The sequence below is a fragment of the Andrographis paniculata genome, unplaced genomic scaffold, assembly GCF_009805555.1.
Source record: "Andrographis paniculata isolate CXL003 unplaced genomic scaffold, ASM980555v1 Contig17END, whole genome shotgun sequence".
Taxonomy (NCBI): domain Eukaryota; kingdom Viridiplantae; phylum Streptophyta; class Magnoliopsida; order Lamiales; family Acanthaceae; genus Andrographis; species Andrographis paniculata.
The window spans coordinates 851,574-879,375 of NW_026137457.1; the positions used below are offsets into that span (position 1 = coordinate 851,574).

At 35.0% G+C, this 27,802-nt stretch overlaps 5 protein-coding genes across 9 annotated transcripts; all 5 read left to right on the top strand.

The window, feature by feature from the left end:
• The first annotated feature begins 445 nt into the window (after positions 1 to 445).
• LOC127263637 (BTB/POZ domain and ankyrin repeat-containing protein COCH-like) lies at positions 446 to 3,564 on the top strand. The gene is made up of 2 exons (XM_051292752.1): positions 446 to 1,163; positions 1,951 to 3,564. Exons 1-2 carry the CDS (start codon positions 723 to 725, stop codon positions 2,920 to 2,922), a joined length of 1,413 nt encoding a protein of 470 aa, XP_051148709.1. The 5' UTR covers positions 446 to 722; the 3' UTR covers positions 2,923 to 3,564.
• Positions 3,565 to 6,218: 2,654 nt separating this feature from the next.
• Positions 6,219 to 9,378, top strand: LOC127263628 (putative UDP-glucuronate:xylan alpha-glucuronosyltransferase 5). The gene is made up of 2 exons (XM_051292741.1): positions 6,219 to 6,539; positions 7,633 to 9,378. The coding sequence occupies exon 2, from the start codon at positions 7,751 to 7,753 to the stop codon at positions 9,203 to 9,205; it is 1,455 nt and encodes a 484-aa protein (XP_051148698.1). The 5' UTR covers positions 6,219 to 6,539; positions 7,633 to 7,750; the 3' UTR covers positions 9,206 to 9,378.
• A 6,103-nt stretch (positions 9,379 to 15,481) lies between these two features.
• LOC127264418 (probable protein phosphatase 2C 55) lies at positions 15,482 to 16,243 on the top strand. Its single transcript, XM_051293951.1, has one exon. The coding sequence runs from the start codon at positions 15,482 to 15,484 to the stop codon at positions 16,241 to 16,243; it is 762 nt and encodes a 253-aa protein (XP_051149908.1).
• Positions 16,244 to 18,076: 1,833 nt separating this feature from the next.
• Positions 18,077 to 20,072, top strand: LOC127264137 (protein EARLY RESPONSIVE TO DEHYDRATION 15-like). Of its 3 annotated transcripts, none has more exons than XM_051293559.1 (3): positions 18,077 to 18,228; positions 18,685 to 19,061; positions 19,490 to 20,072. In XM_051293559.1, the coding sequence occupies exons 2-3, from the start codon at positions 18,719 to 18,721 to the stop codon at positions 19,642 to 19,644; spliced, it is 498 nt and encodes a 165-aa protein (XP_051149516.1). In that variant the 5' UTR covers positions 18,077 to 18,228; positions 18,685 to 18,718; the 3' UTR covers positions 19,645 to 20,072. The 3 variants fall into 3 exon arrangements, with proteins under 3 accessions (XP_051149516.1, XP_051149506.1, XP_051149525.1); XM_051293549.1 differs by having other exon boundaries at positions 18,108 to 18,239; XM_051293568.1 differs by lacking the exon at positions 18,077 to 18,228 and adding an exon at positions 18,273 to 18,516.
• Positions 20,073 to 20,223: 151 nt separating this feature from the next.
• LOC127264027 (folylpolyglutamate synthase) lies at positions 20,224 to 27,767 on the top strand. Of its 3 annotated transcripts, none has more exons than XM_051293365.1 (17): positions 20,224 to 20,839; positions 21,665 to 21,897; positions 22,031 to 22,242; positions 22,939 to 23,004; positions 23,351 to 23,460; positions 23,958 to 24,018; positions 24,518 to 24,601; positions 24,836 to 24,892; positions 25,034 to 25,094; positions 25,197 to 25,243; positions 25,381 to 25,458; positions 25,533 to 25,688; positions 25,862 to 26,200; positions 26,280 to 26,358; positions 26,768 to 26,923; positions 27,011 to 27,201; positions 27,427 to 27,767. In XM_051293365.1, the coding sequence occupies exons 2-17, from the start codon at positions 21,714 to 21,716 to the stop codon at positions 27,484 to 27,486; spliced, it is 1,941 nt and encodes a 646-aa protein (XP_051149322.1). In that variant the 5' UTR covers positions 20,224 to 20,839; positions 21,665 to 21,713; the 3' UTR covers positions 27,487 to 27,767. The 3 variants fall into 3 exon arrangements, with proteins under 3 accessions (XP_051149322.1, XP_051149329.1, XP_051149338.1); XM_051293372.1 differs by having other exon boundaries at positions 22,061 to 22,242; XM_051293381.1 differs by having other exon boundaries at positions 21,766 to 21,897.
• Positions 27,768 to 27,802: the final 35 nt, after the last annotated feature.

The following is a 27,802-nucleotide window of genomic DNA, read 5'->3' on the forward strand; positions in this document are numbered from 1 at the left end:
TGTTAATACTATGGCTAATAAATATAATCTGACAATATGTAATTTGTTGTTAACATTTATTGATTGAGACAAGCTGATTTGGCGCAGTGGACACAATTATCATCTCCTGTTGAGGATATATATTGTAGTATTAATTTTTTTTTATTATTATTATTACTATTATCTTGAATGGGCATCGAAAATTTAAACCCTAATACCCCCATAAAGATTTAGCTGAATAAGTGTAACTAGGTCTGCAATTAAGAACAAAACCCAAAAATTAAGACAACTAAGTAAAACAATAATATTATAATATATAATTATATCAATAGCCAATTAAATTAAACCAAATCTGATGAATATAATAAACAAACCCCCAATTTATTAAAAAACAATCTGAACCGCCCAAGCCAGCCACTGGCATCACATCCATCCGTCCATTCCAAACAAATATCTGAGCACACAACATGACCCTTCATTCATTCACAGAAACAAAAGGGCAAATTAAGAAGACAAGATTTCCCAATTCTCTGCAGAGACAAAGAAGAAGAAGCAGAAGAAGAAGAAATCAAAAATGGATTGAATGAAAAAAAAGCCCTCAGAAAATATTTAAATCCATGTTCCCCCTCTCTCTCTCTCTCTAGTTCTTCTTCTTCTTCTCTCTCTAAAACCGTAGCTAGTTAGGTCGCAGATCGATCGATCGAGAATTGAAAAGCTAAAAATCGAAAGTGCAGTGCGGTGTAATGAGCCCTGAGGAGTCGCTGAGATCTCTGTCGTTGGATTATCTGAATCTGCTGATCAACGGTCAGGCTTTCAGCGATGTAACCTTCAGTGTGGAGGGTCGACTGGTCCATGCCCACAGGTGTATTTTGGCGGCCCGGAGCCTGTTCTTCAGGAAATTCTTCTGCGGGCCCGACGCGGCGGCGGCGGGGTCGGGCTCGGGTCGGGGGCCCGCGGCGCAGGTGATACCGGTGAATTCGGTGGGCTATGAGGTGTTCTTGTTGATGCTGCAGTTTCTGTACAGTGGTCAGGTCTCAATTGTGCCGCAGAAGCACGAGCCTCGCCCGAATTGTGGAGAGAGAGGGTGCTGGCACACGCATTGCACCTCCGCCGTAGATCTCGCGCTCGACACGCTCTCAGCCGCTAGATCGTTTGGTGTGGAACAGCTCGCTTTGCTCACTCAGGTCTCGTCTGCTCTCCTCTCCCCCTCCCTCCATGTTTCCATGTCCCCTCATTATTTTTTACTTTTTTTTTTTTTTTTTTTTTTTATAATTAAAGAAGCCTAATTTATTATTTTTTATTTTTAAAAAAATAGGGAATTTTCTTCGACTGTTTGTGTTTGGGTGAAAGTGATTTGAAAATCTGGGCTTTGGAACTTGGATCCATTACTTCTTGCTGGCTTCTTTTACAAGTGGGGGGGGTGGGGGGTTTGGGATTGTTTGTTCATCGTAGGATTGAAAGTTTTGGTTTTGGTAATGGATTAGTGGAGTTGTGTCTTTTTTAGTACTTGTTGTAATAAATTGAAAACTTTTTTTTTTTTTTTTTGGGTTCGATGGCTTTTGGTTAATTGATCAATGATCCTTTTTTTTTTTTTTGCTAATGGAACTTGTTGTCATGGTTGCGTTTAATTTCTTGTGATAAGTTCAGTTTCTTGATTTCATGTATAACATTTTGTGGTTTTCCAATTCCCAATCTTTTTTCTATGCACTGAGATGTTTCCACATTCGGTGGTGATTTGCATTTGTTGTCTTGTCTTGTCTTCGACAGTGATCTCATTCATTAAACCTTCCCCAAATTAAACAACTCCATCCTTTTCCAGTTTCTTGTCTGAAAATCATCGTATCTTCAAAGCTGCTGCTGCTGAAGATGATGGAGTGAAATTTGTGCGAGAATTATGTCCTGTCCTGTCCTGTCAATTCATGTCGTCCTTGTTCAGTTAACCTAATTATCATCTGTGTCTGAATTCTGCAGAAACAGTTGGCGTCCATGGTGGAGAAAGCTTCGATTGAGGATGTAATGAAAGTCCTGATTGCTTCCAGCAAGCAAGACATGCACCAGCTATGGACCACCTGCTCCCACCACGTCGCTAAATCGGGCCTCCCGCCGGAGGTTTTAGCCAAGCATCTTCCAATCGACGTCGTCGCCAAAATCGAGGAGCTCCGCCTCAAATCCTCCCTGTCGCGCCGCACCTCCCTAATTCCCCCGCACCACCACCACCACCACCACCACGACATCTCCGCCGCCGCCGATCTCGAGGACCAGAAAATCCGGCGGATGCGCCGCGCCCTCGATTCCTCCGACGTCGAGCTCGTCAAGCTCATGGTAATGGGGGAAGGCCTCAACCTCGACCAGGCCCTGGCGCTGCATTACGCCGTCGAGAGCTGCAGCCGGGAAGTCGTCAAGGCGCTGCTCGAGCTCGGCGCGGCGGACGTCAACTTCCCGGCCGGACCCGCCGGGAAGACGCCGCTGCACATCGCCGCCGAGATGGTCTCCCCGGACATGGTCGCCGTCCTCCTCGACCACCACGCCGACCCCAACGTCCGTACAGTCGACGGCGTCACGCCGCTCGACATTCTCCGAACCCTAACCTCCGATTTCCTCTTCAAAGGCGCCGTCCCCGGTCTGATCCACATCGAGCCGAATAAGCTCCGCCTGTGCCTCGAGCTCGTTCAGTCGGCGGCGATGGTGATTTCCCGGGAGGAGGGGAACGCCACTGCGGCGGCGACCTCCACCGCCATTTTCCCTCCAATTGATCATCAGGATCATCCCGGCGGCGGCGAGATTGGTGGAAGCCTTAACCTAGATTCGAGAATGGTTTATCTAAACCTAGGAGCACAAATTGGGGCTAAATTGGGGGACGGCGGAGAAGAGAGCAGCAGCAGCCATGGCAGCCAAAGAGAAGCTCTCAATCGACACCACTCTCATTATGATCATCAGTATTAACTCAACCACTCCAATCTCTCTCTCTCTCTCTCTCTCTCTCTCTCTCTATATATATATATATAAGTTAATTAAATTTATTTCCATGAACTTATGACCGTCGATGTTCAAAACCTCATGGAGATCAGATAATATTAGTTACCTGATTAGCTAATTAATTAATTTACCTTTACTATGACAGTAGAAATTTTAACTAATTGTCTTTGGCTTTTTATATATATAAATATATGGAGATGTGAATGACGACTTTAGCTATAACTGATAAGAACTGCAGCGAGAAGTACCTGAGAGAAGGGACTGAACAAGAGCAGTGTCCGAGTTTGTTGCTGCAGCTAGCTGTGATGGGAAGACACCATATGTAGGTTATTCTTCTTAAACCCTCCATTAATTATTACCATTATTTTAAAATTTTAATACAAATCTTTTTTTTTAACAACCCTTCAACCCCAATTTTTTTTTTACATATATTCTTCCTGTCGATGTTACTATATAGTTTCAACAGATTGGAAATTTTGGATTCTTGTGGTGGTGGGGTAGAAATACATACATATATATATATATGTGTGTGTGTTTGTGTCTACATGGGATTACTTATTGTTCTTCTTCTTCGATGCTATATAAGAATACTGTGTAACCTAACAAACATTTATGCATATATATATATATATATGTAATTAGATTATTTGATTCTTGATCGTCCCATCTAGTTTTAATTTATTTCCATCTTTGTCTGAATTGAAATTGATTAGTCATTTTAATTACTTTGTGGTTCCAATATTTCAATATAATTTCATCTGAAGCATGTCCTCAGAAACCCTAACTGCTGAGGTAAGTGTTTGTGAGTCTTGATTGACTAATTTTTGGCCCTCTATTATTAGAAAAGGGAGTGTGAATTTATTCCTATATGTTAGAATTTATTTTCATTAATTATCAAATAAATTTCATTCAGGACATAATGCATGTGCATGTATAGTAGTCATTTGTCCTCAACTCATACATATATATACTCAATTAATTTAATTAACAGCTGTTTTAGACAAAAATTCAGACATATAAACCCCTTTTGTAATAAGAATTATGCTTTCTAACACTTCAGATGTATTCATGACTATGGTCCTTTACAGACATCTCATTTGGAGTGTATATATTATCTTTACTTACATCTCTCAAAGAGATGTACATAGTACTAAGGTTTTCCGTTATATTTATATTTTTTATTTTTTATTCTCTTTTAAAAAATATCACATAAATGTACTTTTATCACCTCAAAAATTAAAGATATATATATATATATATAGATACAAAAAGAACACACCCTAAATATATAAAAAAACATATTTATTTTAACAGTACAATTACAATGCTGAAATTAACAATTCAGCATTGTTGAAGTTATTTTACACCATTGATTCAAAAGAAATAAATAACTTGACATAATTGCTCTTATTTAATCAAAGGTTAGGTTTAATTTAACATATGTTGAATTAAATTTATATGTAAGCATATATATGATCCAAAAGCTTATTTTAATGTATTAACTTAATACTTAGTTAATTTGTGTCCAGATGTTCTAGAATATTTTATCAAACTAATAATATTACAGTTGCTCAGGGTTTTTTTTATGTTATTTATTTGAATTTCAGTTTAAATAATATTTTAATTTGATATTTTATTAGAGTAAATAATATCTTTCTAATTTATTAGAACACAAAACAAACCAACCCTGAATTTTTAGGGTTTATATATATATATATATATATGAGTGTTTGTGCAAACCACTTATTATTTCTTAGAACACAATTAGGTCACACCACAATATTGAGTTGTATTTGTCCTCTGTATATATATACATATGTATGTATTCGACTATCAATTTTATTATTATAAATTTAAAAACTTATATTTTAGTTATGCAAAAATGATTGAAACTTTTAGGTCACACGACAGTTAATTTCATTAATTTCGAAATAATAAAATTTTTAATTGAATTAAAGTTTTAATGTAATCTAATATTTTAAATAAGAAAAATAACTTGGCATAATCTCTTACATAATAAATAAATTGACAATTTATCTGATAATTTTGAAGGAAAAATAAGTTAAATAATAGTACTAGGCATGAATGCGGTGCACTAAAAAAACATTCGGATTTTCGATTCGGATTTTGCCAAATCCGAATCGATCCGAAAATTCAAAATTTTTGAAAAAATCAATCCGAACCGAACCGAAATAACCGAAATTCGAAATCCAAAAATTCGTAATCCAAACTAAAAAAATCCGAACCAAACCGAAAATTCCGAAATTCTAAATATTTTTATTATTTTTAAATTTGTTTTATATTTTATTATTATTTTATAATATTAAATATATATATAATATATAAAAATTAAATATATTAAAATATAATTAATACATTTGAGTTTTTTATATTAAAATATAATATTTTTTAATAAAATATTAAATATGTATAATAAAAAAATATATTAAAATATTATATTTCGGATTTCGAATTGGTTCGGATTTTAAGTATACCGATCCGATCCGAAAATTCGAAATATTTTAAAAATTCAATTCGATCCAATCCGAAATTTCAATTTAATTTGAATTGAATTTTTAAATTTCGAATATTTTGCTCACCTAAAAAAAAAAAAAAAAAAAAAAAAAAAAGAAGAAAAAAAAACACCCATTTCCCATAAATATGAAAGTTTAGTGGCAAGCATCTTCTGAATTGATGGGACACTCACAAATTCCCTTCTTCTTTCTTAATATATTAACTCTTGCAATTTTCCTATAAATAATCGTGTTATTTTATAGTAATGAATATATGTCCATAGAAATTATATATATTATTCATCCAATTTTTTTCCCCAAAAATATGAAATCACACACCTATTTTTTATTTTTTATATTATACTAAAAATCAATTTTACATTCAAAATATTACATCAATACCTAATTATATCACAATTATTCAAATTCAAAATTTTTACTATTTAAATCTCAATTCAAAATCCAAAGTACCAAACAAACACACCCTTAGTGTTTTGACAATCGTATGCCTAAAAAGTGCATTTGTGAAAAGGCTAACCACCTACTCTATTTACAAATCCTAGTACTACTAAATTTGAATTGCAGTAATCACTGTAATTAATACTTTTTTATTGTTTAAATTTATACTAATTAAAATTTATTTTAAGATAATGGGGCCGAGTAATGCTGACCTAATTAAATTGTTCAAGGCCCAATACAAAAGCCCAATTCAATTTGTTCAATGCCTAGGCCGGCCTTCGTCTTCGACAGTGCCGTGCCCGGCAGCTTCAAGTTCGACTTCGAGTTCAGCATTATATTTCTTAGGATTGTGAATTGCTGCGAGTTTGATGAGCTTCATGCGCGCTTTTGCTGCAAAGAAATTTAGGTGCTATTAAGCATTGCTATGGAAGAGTTGGAGTGGTGGATTGTGAGCTAGCTAGGGTTTTTGTGGATTTGGATTTGGGGATTGCCCGTGCAAATGTTCCATTCTTCGATGGGTTCCTGGTTGCAAGAACTTTGGCTGCTGCGTCGATTGTTGCTAATGCCGAACGGAATTCCATCGCTTCACGATGAAAATTCTGCTTAACCGAGGTATTTTCATGGATTCTTATCATTTCGGCACTTACTGAACTTGTCGTGTTCATGCTTCGGATACTTAACTTGTTAGAAATTATTGCATAAGTTATGCTTTCTTTGATAAATATGATTGATAAAGAATTAGTATACATTTGGCTCTTGTTTCTGTGTTCTCTCTCTAAGTTTCCATAGGCATTATATTGTTTATGTTACTGTTGAAATTTGAAGCACATTTGTTGTGTTTCTTGACAGCATTAGTTACATGTTTATTAGTGTTGGCATCGGAAGCACATTCGCCGTTCATTAATGTTCAGGCACTCTTTCTTTCATATAATTAGTTATATTTTGATGAATACTGTTATTAAGATTCCTAGTTGATGGCGATGAAGTGATGATTGGCGTTGGGAAATAGAAGGGTTGTGAAGAGATTAATGAAGAGAAAGAAAAATGAAGTGATTTATATTTGAAATTTATAAAACAATCGATACAATATAGTGTTAATTTGCTTCGCCCAATGTTTAATTGGGCAACAAATATCGTTCTTGAAAGGTTTCCTAAAACTCAAATAGACATGTGCAATTTAATTTAGAAGGATGAGCTTTTAAGCTGCAGATGAGAAGGATAAATGTATGACAGATATAGAACTTTATTCAAGTTATCAATACTCCATATAGTCGTAGGTTGTCCGAATCTGCTGAAGTCTGAGGCCCATATTTATAGAAAGTAAGGATTTCTTTGATATGTTTCCGTTCGGTCTATGTGCATTGTTTGGAAATCAAGCACATGTATTTGAGGTTTAGGAAACTTTTTAAGAATAATGTTGTTGCTCAATTAGGTATTGAGGGATATGGAGAATAATAATGTTTGGTGATTACACTTACCAAACATTAAATCTAAACGTGCATTGTTGAATCGTGTAATTAGGGTTCATCTTTAATTGAATCCTTTATAACAGAAGAGATTAGAAGGGGGAGATATGTGTAGTAGAGACCATTTTAAGTATGGCTTCCAAATGGAACCACTTTAGTTTCTTTCCCTTCCTCCTTCTCTTCACAACTCTTTTGTTTCTCGTCGGTAATAATCTTTTTTTCCCCATCAACGACTATAGGTTTCTGGAAGAGCATGGGTTTCATAATGTCACATCTTACCTCGAAACCTTAAAGAATCCTCAATGGTTCGAGGTTGTATCGGAAGAGATAGAACAGGATAAGATCAAGATTGGTCTGATGCTCATGGACCGTGTTGGGGAAGAACTCAACATGCCGGTGAAGAGAAATCCCGACTGGTTTAAGGTTGTCAGACGTGAGATTGCCAATGTAGAAACAATTAACATAGGATTGGTGAACATCGACGGAGTGAGAATACACGAGGCTGATCTTGACTTGAAAGTGAATGTAGTTAAGGTTCATTTCACCCCAATCAGATACAACGAAATCCCTTGGTCCGAGTTGTCCCCCGAAAGGATGGATGAATCCTCGAATTGCCCTGACATCCCGATGCCAAGGTTCGTAGATTATGAAAACCTCGATGCTGTGGTCGCAAGGGTTCCGCGTCGGGAATGTAAACATGGCGTTATGCGGGATGTCTCCCGGCTGCAAGTGAACCTAGTGGTGGCTAATTTACTCGCTAGAAGTCGGGGGAAGGATGATCGAGATAGGCCAGTATTCGCTGTGTTTTTCGATTCCTGCGATCCCATGATGGAGATTTTCCGATGTCAAGACATGCTGTGGCATTTCGGAAACTCGTGGGTTTATAAACCCGAGTTAGCCCGAATCAAGGAGCTGTTGCTCATGCCTGTCGGGCCATGCCAGTTTGTCCCTCCGTTTTCCCGTCCCGGTAAGACGATTGATACCGCTTTCAAGTTAAAAGAATCGACAAGACAAAGACAGGCATATGTGACGATCCTCCACACCTCCGAAGACTACGTCTGCGGCGCCATCGTCTTGGCCCAAAGTATCATCCAATCCAACTCGACAAAAGACCTAATCCTCCTAGTCGACAGCAACATTTCTCTGCGATCAATCGATGGCCTCCGAGCAGCCGGATGGAAGATCCGGCGCATCGAGCGAATCCGCAGCCCGTACTCGAGGAAGGACGCGTACAACGAGTGGAACTACAGTAAGCTCCGGATATGGCAGTTGAAGCAATACGATAAAATCGTATTCATCGACGCTGACTTGATAGCGAACCGGAATCTGGATAGTATGTTTCTCTACCCGGAGCTGACGGCCGCCGGTAATTACCAGCGGCACCTCTTCAATTCCGGGCTGATGGTGGTCGAGCCGTCGGAATGCACATTCCGAACCTTGCTTCGGAAGATGAAAGTGGTGGAGTCGTACAATGGCGGCGACCAGGGGTTCTTGAACGAGATGTTCGCATGGTGGCACCGCCTGCCGGCACGGATGAATTACCTGAAGGTGTTTGTCGATCCGGAGGATGATCAGCACTGGATCGACGGGGATGATGTTTTTGCGGTGCACTACACTGGGCTGAAGCCATGGAAGTGTGGGGACGAGGGGCGCGACTGCAATTGGGAGTCGCCGGTATTCGAGCGATACGCGAGCGATTCCGGGCATAGAATGTGGTGGAAGGTTTACAGAAGGATGCCTGAGGAACTGAGGGAGTTTTGTGAGTTGCAGAATGGTGATTCTTCTTCTTCTACTACTTCTGCAAGTATGTAATGTTAAGAAATATATGTTGGATACGTGTATAATATAAGTTTATCTGGTCAAATCACGAAGAGGATCTGAATTTTAGTTAGTTGCAATGGACGTAAGATGATCTTGTCTGATTTGGTCTTCCTTTGTAGTTTGCATATCATATGCTATGCTTTCTGTATTAAAGGAAACGTTAGAAAGACTATTCTTTATTTCCTTTTCATTTTCCAGTAAGTATTATTGGGCCTTAAAGCCCGTACATTGTTGGTGGGCTTCGTGTATAGGCTATGAAAGGCTTCTAGAAGTCTGGAATTAGGTATTTGATCTGGTCACGTGAATAATTTCCAAGGAAAGCCGTAACAAGAAACTCCCATCCCCCATGTAAGCAGTAAAAGTAAAACAAACCCTAATTCACAAATCTTCTGGACAGATTTGATATTCATTCAATTCCCTTTCGTACACTCCAAGCCAATAATCTTCTTCTTATATATACTCCATTATATATCAGATTTATTGTTTCAATTTTTATTAAAGCATACTTAACTTATTATTGGTCAAATACCAGTGTTGATTCTTCTTCCTGTTCATGGCTGGCATGCAGTACAAATTTTTCCCCACAGATTTCTTCTTCCCTAAGCCCTCGAAAATTGTCAACAAAGAAGCCAGCAATCTTGGTTATAAAGAAGCCATTGCCTGCGAGGGTGAAGAAAAGGCACAAATGACTGTTGGATTATCTGATCAGAATAATGGAAAATCTGCAGGTGACAAACTCACATTCCACGGCGACAAGAAGCTCAAGATTAGTCCACCACTTAAGTTGCAGATTGATCAGAAACCTATTCCCCATGGACGTCGACACTGATGATCTTGTGGTTTAGGGCAAAGATTTTAGGTTTTATATATAGTTTTCTTGTAATTTCATTGCTTTTTGGGTTCGATCTGTTTGTGCCTCTCTTGTTTTGGATGTGGATTTTTATTGAATGATTTTAATTGATTTAATTTTGTCGTTAAAGGGTATGGAAAAATTGTTGTGCTCTATAAACAATTATATAATGCTCGAGTGTGCCCCGATTAACCCTAGATAGGTCATGGAAAAAATCACATTAGGTAATTTGTGTATGATAAATACAATAAAAATATGTCGGTAATATTTGATCCGTTCACAGATCATTATATCACACTAATTCGGTCATCTTTCACGGGGCTTGCAATTACTTTTGTTTAGATGTTATGTTTGGCGCATGAAATGTTTTGTATAGATATTGAGTGTTAGTAATACTATATCAGTCCGGCTCTAATTATCTCATCTATTTTTGTTTGATATTTGAATATTAATTATTATATCAAAATATAGTATAAATTCTATTAAAAAAAATTACAAAAATACTTTAATTAGTGTTTTATAATACTAATTTAATGATATTTGTATAAAAAGATTATATAAATATAAAAATATTTTTAATGTTAAGTACAATTACGGGTAAGAGTAAAAGATTAGAAAAAAAAAAAAAAAAGAAAAAAACTCCAAGAACGTGTGTTTTAAATTAAAATTAGAAAGACTGTTGTAATTTTGAACGAATATAATTTTGATTTTTATAGTACAATATTATTTACAGGTGAGGTACAAATATAATACGCATAATTATGGTATATTGGTATGAACTTAAAATAAAGAGCAAATTAATAAAATAGTTACCTAATTTGGAAGATATATTAATTTACAACATTAAGAAATATTATATCTAACACAATTACACAAACCAAACAATATATATATATGTGCTAAAATAGAAAAATTTACAATAAAAATAAACTGGGTTGGACTTTTGGATTTGAGTTTTAAATATTAAAATTTTGAATAAAAATATTATTTGATATGATATAAATAAATATTATACGATGCTATATAAAATTAATTTTAAATATAATAAAAAAATATTTAATTTAATATTTTAAAAAATAATAAAAATATTTCATAATTTCCCAAACAAACACACCCTAATATATTATTTAAAACAATAATTAAAGAAAGTCCACACACACTCTCTCTCACACATGAATATATACGTCAGTACGCATGTATCATAGCTTTATATATTTTAATTTGTTTACATATTATTTATTTAACGCTACAGTTTAATATTCTATGAAGGAATAAATTCCAAATAAAATAACTTCTAGTTATTTAATTTTTTTAAATAATAAAAAATAACAAAAGAAAAATCACTTCATAAAGAAAATCATTAAAAAAAATAAATAAATAAAACTTTGACTTTGGTAGTTTGATCGTTCCAACCGAAGCCAACAAGTTTTACGCTATAAATAGAGAGACCAGAGAAAGAAAGGCTAAGTACGGTTAACATTCAACAAGAAAAAAAACCTCTAGAAAATATTTCCCCCAATTTTCATTTCAATTTTTTGAAATCGTGATTTGAAGCCGATCGATTATGGCCGGACTTCAGTACAAATTCTTCCCCACGGATTACTTGTTCCCTCTCCAGCAATCGGCGCCGGCGAACACCACCGGCGGAGGAGGCGATAATCCGGTCCGGCAAGTTTCGCTTGTCAAGACGGCGAACGGCGAGAAATCGGCCGAGCATCCGCCGATTTCCGTAACCGCCAAGGGTAAAATTGTGAAAGCGATTCATTCTCCGTCTTCTTCGTCTGTGGCTTATGCTCCCGTCGATCGTAAGCGGAATTGAAGTCCTGTTTATTGTATTTTATATTTATTGCGCATAATTATTCGGCGAAGAATATCATATATATATGGAATTAACTATTGGTAGAGGCTAGGATTCGTGAAGCATCTCGGAAATGGAGAAGATTATCGTGGCTGATGCTTTCTCTATATATAAATTTTGTGTTTGATTGTTATCTATATGTTAGCGTAACAATTTTTTTGCTGCTGAATTTGATTTTCATTCTGTGTTGATTTTGTTTTTCTATGAAAAGCTGCTCTAAAAGGATCTCTAAGTGGTGAAGTTTCATATTATTAGTTTCTTTCTTTTTTTTTTTTGTTTCAGTAGAACATCAAATGTTGATATGATATTTTTCCTATCTACAGCATCTAGATCAGTATATATTTTGGTATTTAATTGCAGGAGAGATTAATTAATGGGATTCTCAATTTGCACATGTTTCTTAACTGAAAGGATCAAAAAACCAGACTTAGGAATATTCTTCAATGCGGTTGCACATGTGACGTGAATTTGAGATATTTTGTTAGGTAAAGAACTTTGGGGCTACCAAAACCATTTTATTTTTTATTTTTTTATTTTTTTTGTATTAAATGCATTTTATTAACTACAAAATTTATTAGATCACATGTTAAACCACATATTATTAATTAGTTGCTGAATTTTATTAGTCACACCTACATATTATGCATCTTTAATCATTTCCTACTTTGTGAAATAGAATCTTTATATTAAGTTTTTGGTGGGTTTCTTCAGTGAACTGATGGGAAGAATTTTTTTCTACAGTTATATCAGTGAAGCATATATATTTATAAAATACTGAAAGAAATCTTAACCCCTCACGTTTATCATATCTTTATATATATAGGTATATATGCTTTTATTGATTTGATGTTGATAAATTTAATAAAAAAGAAACTTGGCCCTCAAGAAAACAATATATAATTAATTTAATATATGGATTAAATTAATTTTGAGAGCATATTTTTTATAATATATATGTTGCAGGGTTGACTGAACATGTGGTGTGTGTGCAAACATTAGAAAGATACTGATAACAATAATTGAATTATATATGTCCAATGGAAATCAAATAATAACATTCTTGGTCAGCAATGATGGGCCAAATGACTTTAACATGAGAACAGTGATTATGCTCTAATATCATTATTATTATACTATTTCTATGTTTTTATAAAAATATATTATTATAGAAAATGTTATATTTAATTATTGTTTAAATAAAAAAATTAAATTACAACATAATCAGACACACAAACAAAAAATTGTGCTTTCTTTTAGAATTTTTTTTTAAAAAAAAAAATTATACAAATATCCTATAAATAAAATCAAATTTATAAAATAGTGATTTTTTAGAGATAATCATAGTGGTTTTCTTTTGTAATATATATTAAAATTTTATAGATACAAATAATTATTGATCATTGAATTTTTTATGAAGATTCATTTTAATATTTAATATTATATTTCTATATAAAAATAAATTTATTGGTAAAAATATGTTTTTATTTTTTATCATTTCAAATTTAAATGGATATTATTCTACCATTTTTAATAAAATTTAATATATCTCTCACAAAATATTAAATTTAAATTAATATTTTATTTTAAATCACAGTCCAAATAATCCGAATAATGAAATAAACACTCTGAAACTTTGGGCCTATAGAAATGTTATAGGGTTAGGCCCGAGTATTTTGGGCTTGTTGAATCAACAGTGCCACGGCATCAATTTAATCATAAAAAGTTGAATCTATTTTATATTTTAAAATTGTTGCTTATTTTTCAAATTTTACATTTACCCAATCCTTCTCTAATTACCGGTTGATAGATAGCAGTATCATAAATATTTATATCAATTTTTTTTTTCTTTTCTATTGTTATAAAAAATATTTTCTTAATCTTTTTTTCTTGTTTTAGTAAAAAGCATTTATTATAATATATATTTTTATCTATTTTTTTTTTAAAAAATGTAATCAATCAAATGAACATAATTTTTTTTAAAATATACTAAAATATAATAATAATAATAATTAAATTGGTATGTACTAGCCCGTGCGCATGGAACCTACCCCAAGTCCCACACCATATGTCTATACGCACGTATTTTATAAATTTTTGCATGTATACATACATACATACATTCATGGTCTATCTAGAGGCAATGGTGGAATCCGCTTCAAACTCAGGGGGCAAAATGTCTGTTCATTTCTATCAATTCGACGTTTCCGCAGAGACGAAGAAGAAGGAAAAAAATAAATGACCGTAATTTTTCATACTTGACATAATAGTCGGGAAAGGCGGTGCAATTCTTATGCACATGGGGAAAGTCTAATTAACTACTATTTGAATTAATAGTCATATTGTAAGCTTAAAGGGTTTCAAGGACCCCAATAAATTTTCTAAACATTACACGATAAATGAATATTTGCAATGAAAATGAAGCTCTAAAAGATATTAATTTTGAGCAGAATTTATCATATTATGGCCAGCATAATATGGAAATGATAATACGGGAAGAGTCAAAATACATTTTGAATTCAATGTTGTCAAAACATTTGAAAAAAAAAAAAAGAAAAAGGAAAACAAAGATATATATACTATATATATATAATATGTATATCCATGTCTTCGAAGTTTGTTAATTTTCTTATATACACAAATAAAAAATGACTTCAAACTTATTCCAATATTAATTGATCGGCATGAATTTTTAATAAAAATATATTTTCTCCGTACTAATTACCATGTCCCCTTTTTTATTTTTGTCTATCTCATTGATTCTGTCATTTTTTTTACAAGAATTATATACTTTAATCTTATTTTAAATTTTTTAAATTTTAATTAGATTAATTAATTATCTTAATTTATAATTATTTTTATTATACGATAATTATTTTCACCAATATATTCTTAATTATTTACTAATTATATCCCTCTTAAATTCTCGTGTCTACGGTAAATGGATCACGGTAGCCGGGAGAGAGGGAGTATTATTTTTCTTATATAATACTATATCAAAATACTATTTAAATCAAAATATAAATTTTTACAAAGCGACAAACCCTAAAAACATTGCCAAATAAACACATCCTACATGTTTGAGTGTATATATATTATAACCTGAATACTGTTACAGTTACAACAAAATCAAGCAATTATTTCTTCCCTTTAAACATTTGCTTCGATTTTTTATTTTTTTTTCTTTTAAAAAAAATTAGAGTATATAATAATAAGTTTTTATTAATTAGTGGAAATAAATAAAACAATTTTAATATTATGTCCTTATAATTACAAAGAAAAAAATATTTTTATTAAAGTCATGATTATTATAGTGTTGTTATATTAACTACTTTTATTATAAAATAAACGCATTGAATGGATAAAATAAATATTGTTGAGGCGGGAGAAGGGGGTAAGGTAAGTAGGCAGGAATACAGTTGGATTGGATAAGGAAAGTATTTTTCTGTTGGTGCATTATATAAACCTCACTCCATCATCGATCACTTCATCAGAAAATCCTAAATTTTCCAATTTCCCAATCCTTTAGAAAACCCTAAGTTTTTCAATTCCCAATCCATCAATGGCGAAGAAATTCCAAACCCTAAAGATGGAGGCCGGCGCTTATTGCATTCCCAAGAGAGTTCAGGCGCGGCGTCCTTCCGGCGAGGACGCACACTTCTTCTGCTCGGCGGCGCAGGTCATCGGCGTGGCGGACGGCGTCGGCGGATGGAGCCGCAAAGGGATCGACGCGGGGAAGTACGCGGAGGAGCTGATGACGTACGCCGCCGACGCCGTCGAGGGGAAGTCGCCGGGGGAGGTGAATCCCCGGCGGGTGCTGGAGGAGGCGTATCTGAACGCGGCGGCGGAGGGGAGCTCAACGGCGTGCATAATCGCCGTCGCCGGGCGGTGGCTCCGGGCGGCGAATCTCGGCGACAGCGGCTTCGTGGTGGTTCGCAACGGCGGAGTGTTGTACAGGTCGCCGGCGCAACAGCACTATTTCAACTGTCCGTACCAGATGGGCTGCGCGTCGGGGCAGTCGCCGGACGACGCGGAGGAGCTGGTGGTGGCGCTGAGGGCCGGCGACGTGATCGTCGCCGGAACGGATGGGTTGTTCGACAACATGTTTGCGTGGGAGATCGCGGAGCTTGTGAGTGCGTGCTTGCGGGACGAGGCCGCCGCGGAGGTGACAGCGAACGCCGTCGCCACGGCGGCGCGTAGGAGATCGGAGGGGCGTGAACTTACGCCGTTTGAATTGGCGGCAAGTATTGATGCGGGTTTAGAGTCGTATATTGGCGGCAAAATTGACGACATTACCGTGGTAGTTGCTTACATTATCGAATAGTACAAATGTATGCTATGTAGATAGATACATACATGCATACACGTATATATATATTTATATAAGAGATTTTTGTAAAAATTATGGGTGTGTTTGTTTAGATCTAGCATCCACATTGTAGAAATTTTCCAAGAGTTTCTCTCTGCTTCGGCATCATCATTTCACTTTTTCACCTCAACAAAGTAATTATTCTGAAACTATGGTCTTATTTGGTTGGGCATAGGATTTAAGAAATATTTATATTATATTAGTATTGATAAAAAATGTAAGTAAATTTATTTTTATCTTTACGAGTATATTAATGTAAAAAGTAATGATATGTGTGTAATAATAATTTTACAGTGATATAAGTATTTATGAAAATACGACTATTGTTTTGAGACAGATAAAAATGGTAAACAACACTATTCTATTGCACGAAGAGAGTATATGTATTTATATTTATATAAACATAATTTATTTAGAAATTAAATTTAAATAAAAGTATATCAATATATATTATTTGGTAGAAAATGAAATTTTATATAATACAAAAATATAAAAATAAATAAAATTATTATAAATAAATATAAAACAAAAAAATTGAAAGTTTTTTTTAGGTTGCTCTCAGCAACCCCAAAACTCATACTATTATTTTTTTTAAATCCTCAGAAATGCCACCTTAGAGGAGATGGAGTTTCTCTCGATTGAGCGAAATCACGATGACTTTTTAATTTGAAAGATTTCTTTTAATTAAAAATCGGTCGTTATTGAATATTAACTTTTGTTAAAATAATAAAATATATATATTAGAAATCGCGTCGAAAAAAATATCTTGGGCAATTTGAGGATTTAAATTTTTTTGTTATTCATCAATTATTTTTTTTAAAATACTAAATTAAATATTTATTTTTAATATTTATTATATTACAAAATAATTATATATTTAAAATATTAATATCAATATATATTTTTATTAAATTATAGAGGTTAATAATTTATTATTTTTTTCAATTAAAATTTAGTTTATTTATTAAAATTATAATTTCTCAGTCATATCATTCTTCTAAAGATTGCTTCTTTTTTTTTTTTCCAAATTGTATATGTAAGCTGAGTATGTTCTCATAGATCTAAAACTGTGACCTGGGCTCGAAGCCCTTCACAAACAACATAATAGTTAACGATGGCATTTTTTCAAAATTGTGCATGTAAGCTGAGTATTTTCTCATAGATCTAAAATTGTGACATGGGCTCGAAGCCTTCACAAAGAACATAATGGGCCTAGGCAATTCTATGAGCTCAAAATATCCTGTACATAAGAGATTAAAATAATAGGTAATTTATAAAATAGCAAAGTTATACTCCATTATCTTACTTGCATTTTAATACTATAAAATACAGAAAATAATGATAAAATTAATAGCACAAGTCATTCTTTACGTTGTTAATATTATTTTAAGAGTTTTATTCTTTTAATGGAGTACTATTTATCTATACGTACAATGTATGAAGATGGACATTTAGGTTGTCTACCGGCTGGCGCGCCACGTGTCTGACGGCGATCAAATCGGCTCCACACCCTTAATCAATTGCTCCTCTTCCCCCCGTCCGATCATCTTTCCTTAGACGACAATCAGGGTATTGTAAAACGTGGTCGGCCCCATTCTCGACCCGCTAATCATAATTCCACCACCTCCACGTGTCCGTGCCTTTTGGACTTCGGTCACCGTCTATTCCCGGTCATCCCCACGTACCTATTACCTAACCCATGATACCATTGATGTACCATGCTCTTTGCGCGCTGTACAACACAGGACTGTAGTGACCTGCTACACGTTTGGCAACTGTGTCTTGGAAAGCCAATAATTGGACAGGTTCGGTAGGAGCCGTGCCTAAGGTTCGGATCCGAATCTCTAGGTTCGGACAGTTTACGACTATAAATACGTTGTCTTCTATGGAGATCTGTCCTTGCTTTTTGACTGAACTCTGGCGAGAAGGAACGAAGAGAGGTATCTTCTGTGTGAGTCTCTGCTTATCTACTCTGTTAGGATTTACAGCTGTCTCTTGGATCCGTTTGATTCTGAAATGTGTTGTTCACTAGATGTGGTTGATTGACTGTTTAGAAATGATATAAGTTTCTGGTAACGTTCGGTGAATTCGTCGCAGAGTAAATTTCAGTTGGTGATTTCATCCTCTTGTTTCACCGATTTGAATGATTAAATAAGCTTCGAATGTAGATTGTTCCATAAGATGATGGTGAATGTCATTTCTAATTCGAGACCATTGTTTGTGAAGAGGTGCTTATTTTATTTATTCCGTGTTATTTTGTTTCTGTTTGCTTTGTTTTGAAGTCTTCTTGCGGTTCCCTGCTACTGCTCTATTCGAAATGTTAATTGAAAATATGATCACGCGTTTTGGTTTCTTGGACTGATAATATTGTTGGTAAATTTATTTTGAAATCTCAGGTGATTTTGATTGGAGAAGCAAAGCAATCCTGGCATGGCTCTAGTGTCTGGCAGAAGGTCATCCCTGAACCCTAATGCACCACTATTCATTCCGGCAGCTGTGAAACAAGTGGAGGATTTCTCGCCGCAATGGTGGGATCTTGTCACTACTGCAGCATGGTTTCGTGACTACTGGCTCAGCCAACATCAGGGAGAAGATATTTTCCAGGAAGAGCAGCACGATCTTCTTGAAGATAGTGCTGTTGGGTTGTTACCTGATAACATTGATCTTGATATCGACGCTGATATCTTGGATATGGAGGCACAGTACGAAGAATTTCTTCAATTATCTGATACTTCCTGTGGGATTAAGAAGTCCTCTGGAGTGATAAATGATGGTAAGAAACACTCAATGCTAATCTCCTTGATCTTATGTAGATGCATCGTTTTCTAAATTTTTTAACTTCTGGTGCCTTGAGAACTAAGCGATATGTTAATGTTACCAAATAACCATTGAGGTAATCAATCCTAAGTATAGCTATTAGAAATAGAAATAATTCCTTTTCCCTGTTAATCATTGAATTGGTTTAGGATAGTCTCTAATATATAGAGGAATATGCCTGTTGATCAAACTGCCTATACTGATTCAACTTTTCAGTTTTGGAAATGCCTTGCCAGACATTAAGCATGTAGCCCTGTTAAAGAGGGTGAATTGACCCAAATGATCATCGATTGATAAGAACATATTGGCAGGCATTCCAGTGTCTTCTTGTAGGTTAATGTTAGCATACAATCTTATGTAATGTAAATCAATTCTGTTTCACAGGCTCGGGGAGGAATGTGGATGCAATAGTGAAGAGCCTAAATGTGCCGAAGCAGGGAAGCTCCAAGCCCTCTAGGGAAGCCATGAAACATTGGGAGAAACCAGCCAAGATTGTTAGTCCTGTGCGCAGCCCCCGGTTCATTCACCAACCCCGTTGAATCTCCCAGTCAAAGCTGCTACTCTTTGTACAATCTTGTTCACAGCCATGGCTCCCTCCCTTTAGATCTTACTTTTGAAAAGTGATCCAAGGTAATGTAGATCTAGTTTTCCAAGAAATAGAAATAAGAGACTTTTAAGATTGACCATGGTATGACTAGTTTACTCTTTCACTGGCTGTGAACGAGGCAGTGAAAGAAACAGTACAATTGAATGGTTGATGGCCCTTTACGCCGTAATGCTGGCTGGTTACGGTGTTGATCGAGGCTAATCAACACTACTATAATACTCAGTTGTAATAACATATGTATATTACTAGATACATTATCAATTATACTTCTGGATTGTGGGCTAGTGTCTTAATGTAAATTGTATGTCAAGTAAATTACCTATTTTTGGGGTTCATTGTAATATTTGGGTTTTATTTTTATTTTTATTTTTTATCGTATTCATAGATGATTATTTACAGTTTACATGACATTTAATTTGCCAAATGATTAGAATTCAAATGATAATCGGTTTGATGAGTAAATTGTGACATTTTAAATATTGTTTGTTTGTTTCTTTTATTAAAAAGTCATCATGTCTGTTTGTTATGTGTTGCATGATATATGACATACGCTTAATCAGAACCTAATAGCTGCGGCCATAATGATATATGTACACCAGGCAAAAGGTATATACCTTAGCTTCATCAAAATGGTATCTTTATTGTAAGAATGTTGGATGTCGTGGCGACTCATGTATCAACCGTTTGTCAGTGATTTGGGCAGCCGAATCTGATCTTTTTTAGTGCTATAATGACTTTACTTCTTTAATGTATATTTTATATGGTCCCTTGATGATTGCAGATCTTATCTAATAATGCAACAAATACCTACTACCAATACTTGTAATTTACAATAATTATATTAACTATAATAAATATTAAAAATAAGATATTGTTGTAATTCAAAGGAAAAAAACAAAATTAGACACAGATGCATCGCACTTAAATTATGTAACCCTAAATGGTTGGCCAGGCATGGAAGGGTAAAACCGTCATTATACCTCCTCTCGGCGTGCTCTATAAATAGAGCCGTTGCCGCGAAATGTTGAGGACAAACTTTCTGACGGTGGGGGAATAATGAAATCGGTATTGCTCCTATGGCGAGTCTGAAGTAAGTTCCGGCATCGGAGAGTTCACGGAATACGCAGGTGAAGTGTTTCGTATGCTTTTCGGTTCGTGAAGATTGGTATTGGTTGCAGTGTTGTGACTGTTTGGAATTTGTTTACTGTTCTTAAATCCTGAGATTCGAAGAATATTGGTAGTCAATAATCGAGGTTAACTAATGATGAAAAGAGGATGAGGATTGGTGAAAAGCTTTGGTTTGTTGTGCCATTTGTCATTCTTTGTGAAGAAAGTAGTTTGAAATCTTTGTCTGCTCTGAGTTTGAGCTCTTCACAAAATCCGGCGAAAGTAATTTTTTGTTAGGGAATTATTCGTAATGATGTTCATAGCATCGTGCTAGGTAGTTGTAGTTCCATGAAGAGGAAATTTTGTATTTGTTTGTTTTATTTAATCTAAATTTTTTCCGCGTTTGTATTCTTGCCTTAATACATTCCTAACCATTTGTGTAACTCTTATTTAAGAAGCCTATTGGACTGTGTCTGCAGTTATCTGTTATCCAATTGAGAGCATCTGAATATATATCTATATATAGACATAATATTCAATATCGAAGGTGGAGTATAGCATAAATATAGTTTGCCGCCCATTTCCATGCTATTAGTTTGGCTTCTGAGTTGAGAGAAGAAAATTCTATCTGTATTATGTGTAATGGCCATATCTTGTTCCAATCTAGTTAGGCAGGCTCTGGTTGAGATGCAGTGCTAGTTCCGAAATATTCTCCGTGTATTTATTTTAGAAGTTTCAGTAAATGCTATGCTAGAAGGTCAATTGTGAGCAAATATTTTTGTTTTATTTCCTTTTAGTCAACGGTGTTTGCATTTTCTGATTTAGTTCTGACTTCTGGAAAACAGGTTTCATGCCGTTCTAGTGATCACAAGATTGTGTTTTTTGGTGTGACCCATGCTCAAGTATAGAAATCTCTTTTTGAGGCCAAAATTAGTTCCATTTCCAGGTTTCAGTGAGAGGGCATGCATATGTATCTCTAGATTGAGATGTAAAGCCTCGTTGTTTCCATCTTGCTTGAGTGCAGTTGATGCCATTGGAACCAAAAGACTGCACTCACAATTACGAATAGGGCACAGAGGTATGGTGGATGATCGTGATCACTTTTTTCTGGTGCTTGTGGTAGAAATTCTTTAGTGGATATGAAAATTAAATTTATTCGAAGATTTTAATGGGGAAAATTAGTTTAGATATCATATCTATGAACCTTTTAGGTGTTAATGAAAGGAAGTTTTCATCTCCAGTCCTGGAACTGATGGAGAGCAATGGAATTGTAGAGGAAAATGAAAATAACTTGCACCTTCCATCCTCATATGATGCTGCCATGGAGGCACTTTCTTCTCTCATCACTAGCAAAAAGCGAGGAGATAGATCAGCAGTAAGTGATAAATACGACAAATTGAGCAGAATGAAGATGTATCTAAAGGTAATGCAGAAGTGATTTACCGGGGTTCAATTAATTTTTGGTCCCCTTGTTTTAGTTTGTGACTGCTTTTGTACCCCATGTTTGACTGTTTGTTAGTAAATAACTTCCAAACAGCTCCAAGACTGGCACCTAACTTTTTCACTCTCATAAATGGAAGGCATTACATTTTCCTGAGGTCATTTAAACTACCAATTTGTCTTCTTCTATATACCTTAATATCAACGGCTTTGGATTAGTTTCACTCAAGTAGATGCCAACATGTTCAAAAGTTCTTTCATATATAAATTCAACTACAGCCAGACTACTCTGCAAAAACGAAGGATTCATAATTCACCATGTGGTTTGTTCTTGATGTATGTTCATGTAAGTCAAATAGGAGTTGCAATTTGAGATAGGTTTTCTTTCCTCCAAGTTTAACCCTTCTTCTGATGAGGTATTGTTGCTTTGATATTCAGTCATGTATAACCTTTTCTAGTGATCATGATAAATTCAGATCTTTTGACATTTGAATAGTAACTGAACTCTTATGTAGTTGTAAGTCAACCAACTGAGGTGCTACTCTAAATAGTGAAAGAACCGGTATAAACTTTTTATGTTATAGTGATCTTGTTTTCGTTTCCCATTACATATATTTCTTGGCATTTTGTTTAGTTAACAAATTTACTAGTCACAACTAAGTGCATGTTATTTTGGCAGATAATGGGTTTGGAAGAGCATATAGCACGACTCAAAATTATCCATGTTGCCGGAACTAAAGGAAAGGTGTTAAGTTAATCTTCTTTGCAAGGAACTCTTTTTAAGATCAACAATTTTTTCTTTTTTTCGCTAAGAATATCGCATTAGGCTGAGGTTGACTTTATTACCTTCATTTTATTACCATTTGTTTCCTCCAACTTTTGGAGGACATATTTTGGCTAAATGGAAGGAATTTTCCTTGCAAAAACCCTTCCTTTCCTCTCAAATAATGTCTTTCTAGAGAGGACATGTTGAAAGTTATACACGTTAGATTTGGTTAAGATTTGATATTTTATTATTATTTTCATTACGTCGAAATTTTGACCTTTCTCAACCTCTCCCCCTCAAATTCTACTAACCATTCACATTTCAGGGTTCAACATGTGCATTCTGTGAGGCAATTTTGAGAGAATGTGGATTTAGGACTGGACTGTTCACTTCTCCACATTTAATTGACGTGAGAGAAAGATTTCGTCTTGATGGGTTAGCATCTAAATGTTTGTTTTTCATTTATATAACTTGTGTTGCATTTGGTGAGTAAAGTTGGGATGTGTAGAGGTGCGTGACAAAGATAACAATTTAGGATGTCAGAACAGTCTTTCTTATAATAGCTAAATTGGTTGATAAATCTAATCCCTGAAGTAGTGTACAGAGCTTTTAGGGTATAATAAATGATCATTTGTATAAAGTGAGTTTCATACAATAATTGCAAGTTTTACTGATTGAGTATTACTAAAATTTCAATGAAATTTTCAAATAATTTGGATTCCCTTCATTTTTCTACTTGATCCCCAACTTTGATTTAACTTTTTGAGAGATCACAATAGCTGGTTTAGTATTATGTGATCAGAGTTTTGAAAGCATGGGATGTAAATAACTAATGTTGGACAACAATGAACAGCAGATCATTCGCCTAATGTTTATGAATTTCCTTGAGAGATGAGAGTCTACATTGTAACTTAATTTCCTCTGCCTTACAGATTGGATATATCTGAAGAAAAGTTTCTATATTATTTTTGGGAATGCTGGCGTCAGCTGAAGGTAAAACAATAAATTTAATCTTTAGTTCATTTTCAATGTCATAATGGGTGTTCCTGGTATTGCTGATCTAGTCATCTGGTTTGAGTACCCCTTTCCGATTGTGTAAATATATTGCATTTCCAGGTTATCTATGTTTTGAAAACTGTTTGTCCTATGCTGTTCCACTTTCCAATTGAGATGTAACCAAATTCCTATGCAGAATGGCGAATTGTTAATACTTTGTTACAGAATTGAGGGACAATAGTGATAAATGGTGATATATGGGAATATACCAAGGCAAATGATGGATAAAACTCTACTTATAAATGATAATTCTCACATCTTAATGAGCAATTGCGTGGAGAGTGAAGAATGTATGCACGTGTCTATTTGAGATAGAATTTATTTTCAAGAAACATTTACTATGCCTTGTAAATCTAAATGTCAGTTTGAACTTTTGCACAATATAAAATATTATTCTGCAATGCACGCTTCTAATGATGGAAATCTTGTTCTTCAGGAGAATCTCTCAGATGATTTGCCCATGCCTCCACTTTTCCAGTTCCTCACTGTATTGGCCTTTAAAATATTTGTATGTGAAAAGGTAGGATGTTGTTTTTCTCTAACAAGCTTTGATAAAACATTATGGTGTTAGGATTTAAAAAGATCACCTACTTATATAGGTAAATATATGTGAGAAGGAAACATATCAGCTTATACACGCAGTAATGCTAGGATCTTGATTGGAATGTTGAATTTAATTTCAATAACCATATTTACAATGAACTTCAGGACCTGTTTAGTAACCATATCCAACTTTAACTGACATGTTTCACAGGTCGATGTTGCCATCATTGAAGTTGGTCTCGGAGGCATGAGGGATTCAACGAATGTGGTAGCATGTCCACCTTTTTCCTATTCTGACTATTGATTAACTTTGTGATTTGTAACTTCATAAGTAATATCTCTATATATTATCTCTGGTCTGTTGAGAACCTATAGTTGTTATCACACCCTTCTCTGATCAATTGTGCAGATCGAAAGTCCTGTTGTCTGTGGTGTTAGTTCTCTGGGCATGGATCACATGGAAACATTGGGTATGTTTATTGCACGAAGTTACACTCAGATGTCTTTTCTTGTTCTGTATTTATGTTTCGCAAATTGATGAATCTGTATGGCCTCCTGCAAATAAACTATAGGTGATACACTTGGACAGATTGCTTCCCACAAAGCCGGAATATTTAAGGTGCACTACTTTACATACGAAACAGAAATGCATTTCTTCTACAATTCTCCATCGAGGATTATTTATTGTTAGTTATTGGCAGTTACACTTTTTCGAGTATTTTCTGAAATGGGTTGATGTCTTCTCTACTCCTGAAGCCTCAAGTCCCCGCCTACACTGTCCCACAACTTACTGAAGCAATGGAAGTCCTTCGAGAGAAAGCCAAGGAAAAAGCGGTATCTTAATAATTTATTCTTTGAATTCACATTGAGCACGTGCCACTCCTTGTTTACCTTTGATCATGTTTCAGGTTAACTTGGAAGTAATTGCCCCTCTCGATCGTATGAAACTGAAAGGTATGCAACTAAGCTTGTCCGGTGATCACCAATTTACAAATGCCGGCCTTGCTGTTGCCCTTTGTAGGAGTTGGCTTCAGAGTACCAGAAATTGGGAAAGGCTCCATAAGGTTAGAGAATTCTATCAATCCCAATCATCTATACATTAAGGGTGTGATTGCTTTGTAGGATGAAATTATAATCCCAGTATTATTTTAATAGATCATAATTACGAGACTAGTAATATCATGTTTATTTTGCTTGAAAAATATAAAATAATATAGTGTTTCGGGTCATTGATCAGGTTGACACTGAAGATGGTTTACCTGAGGCGTTTTTGCGGGGTCTTTCTGCTGCACGTCTTTCTGGAAGAGCTGAGATTGTTCACGACTCTTCTTTGACAACGAATGGTACCAATGGAGCGATTGACAACTCTTCAGGCAATTTGATATTTTACCTGGATGGGGCACACAGTCCTGAAAGCCTGGAAGCTTGTGCCCGGTGGTTTTCTAGCGCCATAAACGAGGTCCCGAGGCGTTCACTGCCAGTTCCTTCATATTCTTCAATGCTGAAAACTTCAGAATTGTGGAGTAATGGCTATGTGCAGCCGGGAAAGAACAAACCTGAGAAAATTTCAAAGCAGGTAAATGATCCTTGTGTACAATTAGTAAGCACCTTTTCATGTCCCAGGAACTTAAACCGAGTAGTAATATTTACTGCAGATTCTCTTATTCAACTGCATGGAAGTGAGAGATCCTCAGATTCTTCTCCCGACACTTGTTGATACATGTGCTTCATCAGGTATACCATCCATAAATTTGATCTTACTTTTTAGACACCATATCATGTTTGATCGAACAAGATAGATTTATTTAAAATTATAGTTTCATTATAATACAAACTTTTAGGTCTATTTGATAATGTCCATCCCATAATTATTCTGCACTACTATAGTGGATTATGTTAATTTTGATAAATGAAACTGTTAGAACATGTTTACTTTGCGGGATCAAAGTACATGTATGTTATTATGATACTCAAATTGTCGCAATTTAGCCTCAAACTTGTATAGCCAATATGATAATAACGACTTATTACTAGCTCGACTAAAGTTGAGATTAGTGTTACTTATCGTGTTTTGGTTCTATTTTGATGGTTTTACATGTGTTAAGAATGCTTTGGTACATTTACCCATTGGGGGGTTTTTCAGGTACATATTTTGCAAAGGCCATTTTTGTTCCGAGCATCTCTACATACAGTAAGGTCACTTCTGGTTCCTCGGCAATCCCTTTGGAGGGCTCGTCTAAGGATTTGTCGTGGCAGTTCAACCTCCAGAGAGTGTGGGAGAAGATCATTCACGGAAAGGGTAAATTCACACACACATGTATATGGGACTTCACGAGCTCAACTGGCTATTAATGTGTGTGTATATATATATATAATCCTGAAACAGATGCTCACTGCAAGAACTTCAAGATGCAAATACCGGAGGCGGCGCCACGCGGAACATTTATTCATGAGGATGCTTCTAACTGCCGACCCGCCAACGGACACTTCTCGTGCAGTGCTGTGGTGTCTTCGCTGCCGATGACCATCAACTGGCTGAGGAATTATTGCCGAGAGAATCCTTCTTATCGAATCCAGGTTAGTTAAGTTTCCCGACATGTCATCATCCAAATTTATGCTATTTTTTTTTTTTATTTCTATGATTAAAAAATATATTCTTTTTATTATTTTTTTTGAAATAAAATCGTGTACTTTTTGTATTTTTTCTTAGTATTATAGAAAGTACAAATTATCACACATTTTCATTAAAACCTGTGCTAAATACTTAAGCATACAATGATTCCAGCATTGGCATTGTTGCAGGTTCTGGTGACGGGATCGCTGCATCTCGTCGGCGATGTGTTGAAGCTGCTGAGGAGGTGATATGTTAAGAACGTCCATTTTTGGAGCAGTCAGGTGAGGTTTGGGTTTTTTTTTTTTTATTGGTTTTTTTTATAACAGACTTCTAATGTCTGTCTATTGTTGTGTGTATTCATCATTATTCATATGAATTATTGGATGGGGTCGTAATTTAATTACTGGGGACTTGGGGGGTAATACGCAATTCTTGAAAATTATACTATATGATAGACGTGGTAGATACTTTACTACAAAGTTGTTCTACGGTTGAAATAAGTGTAGAGGTTAGTTTGCTGTCCTTTTTTTTTTTTTCTATTGGTTGTGTTGGGTACAGTTGAAA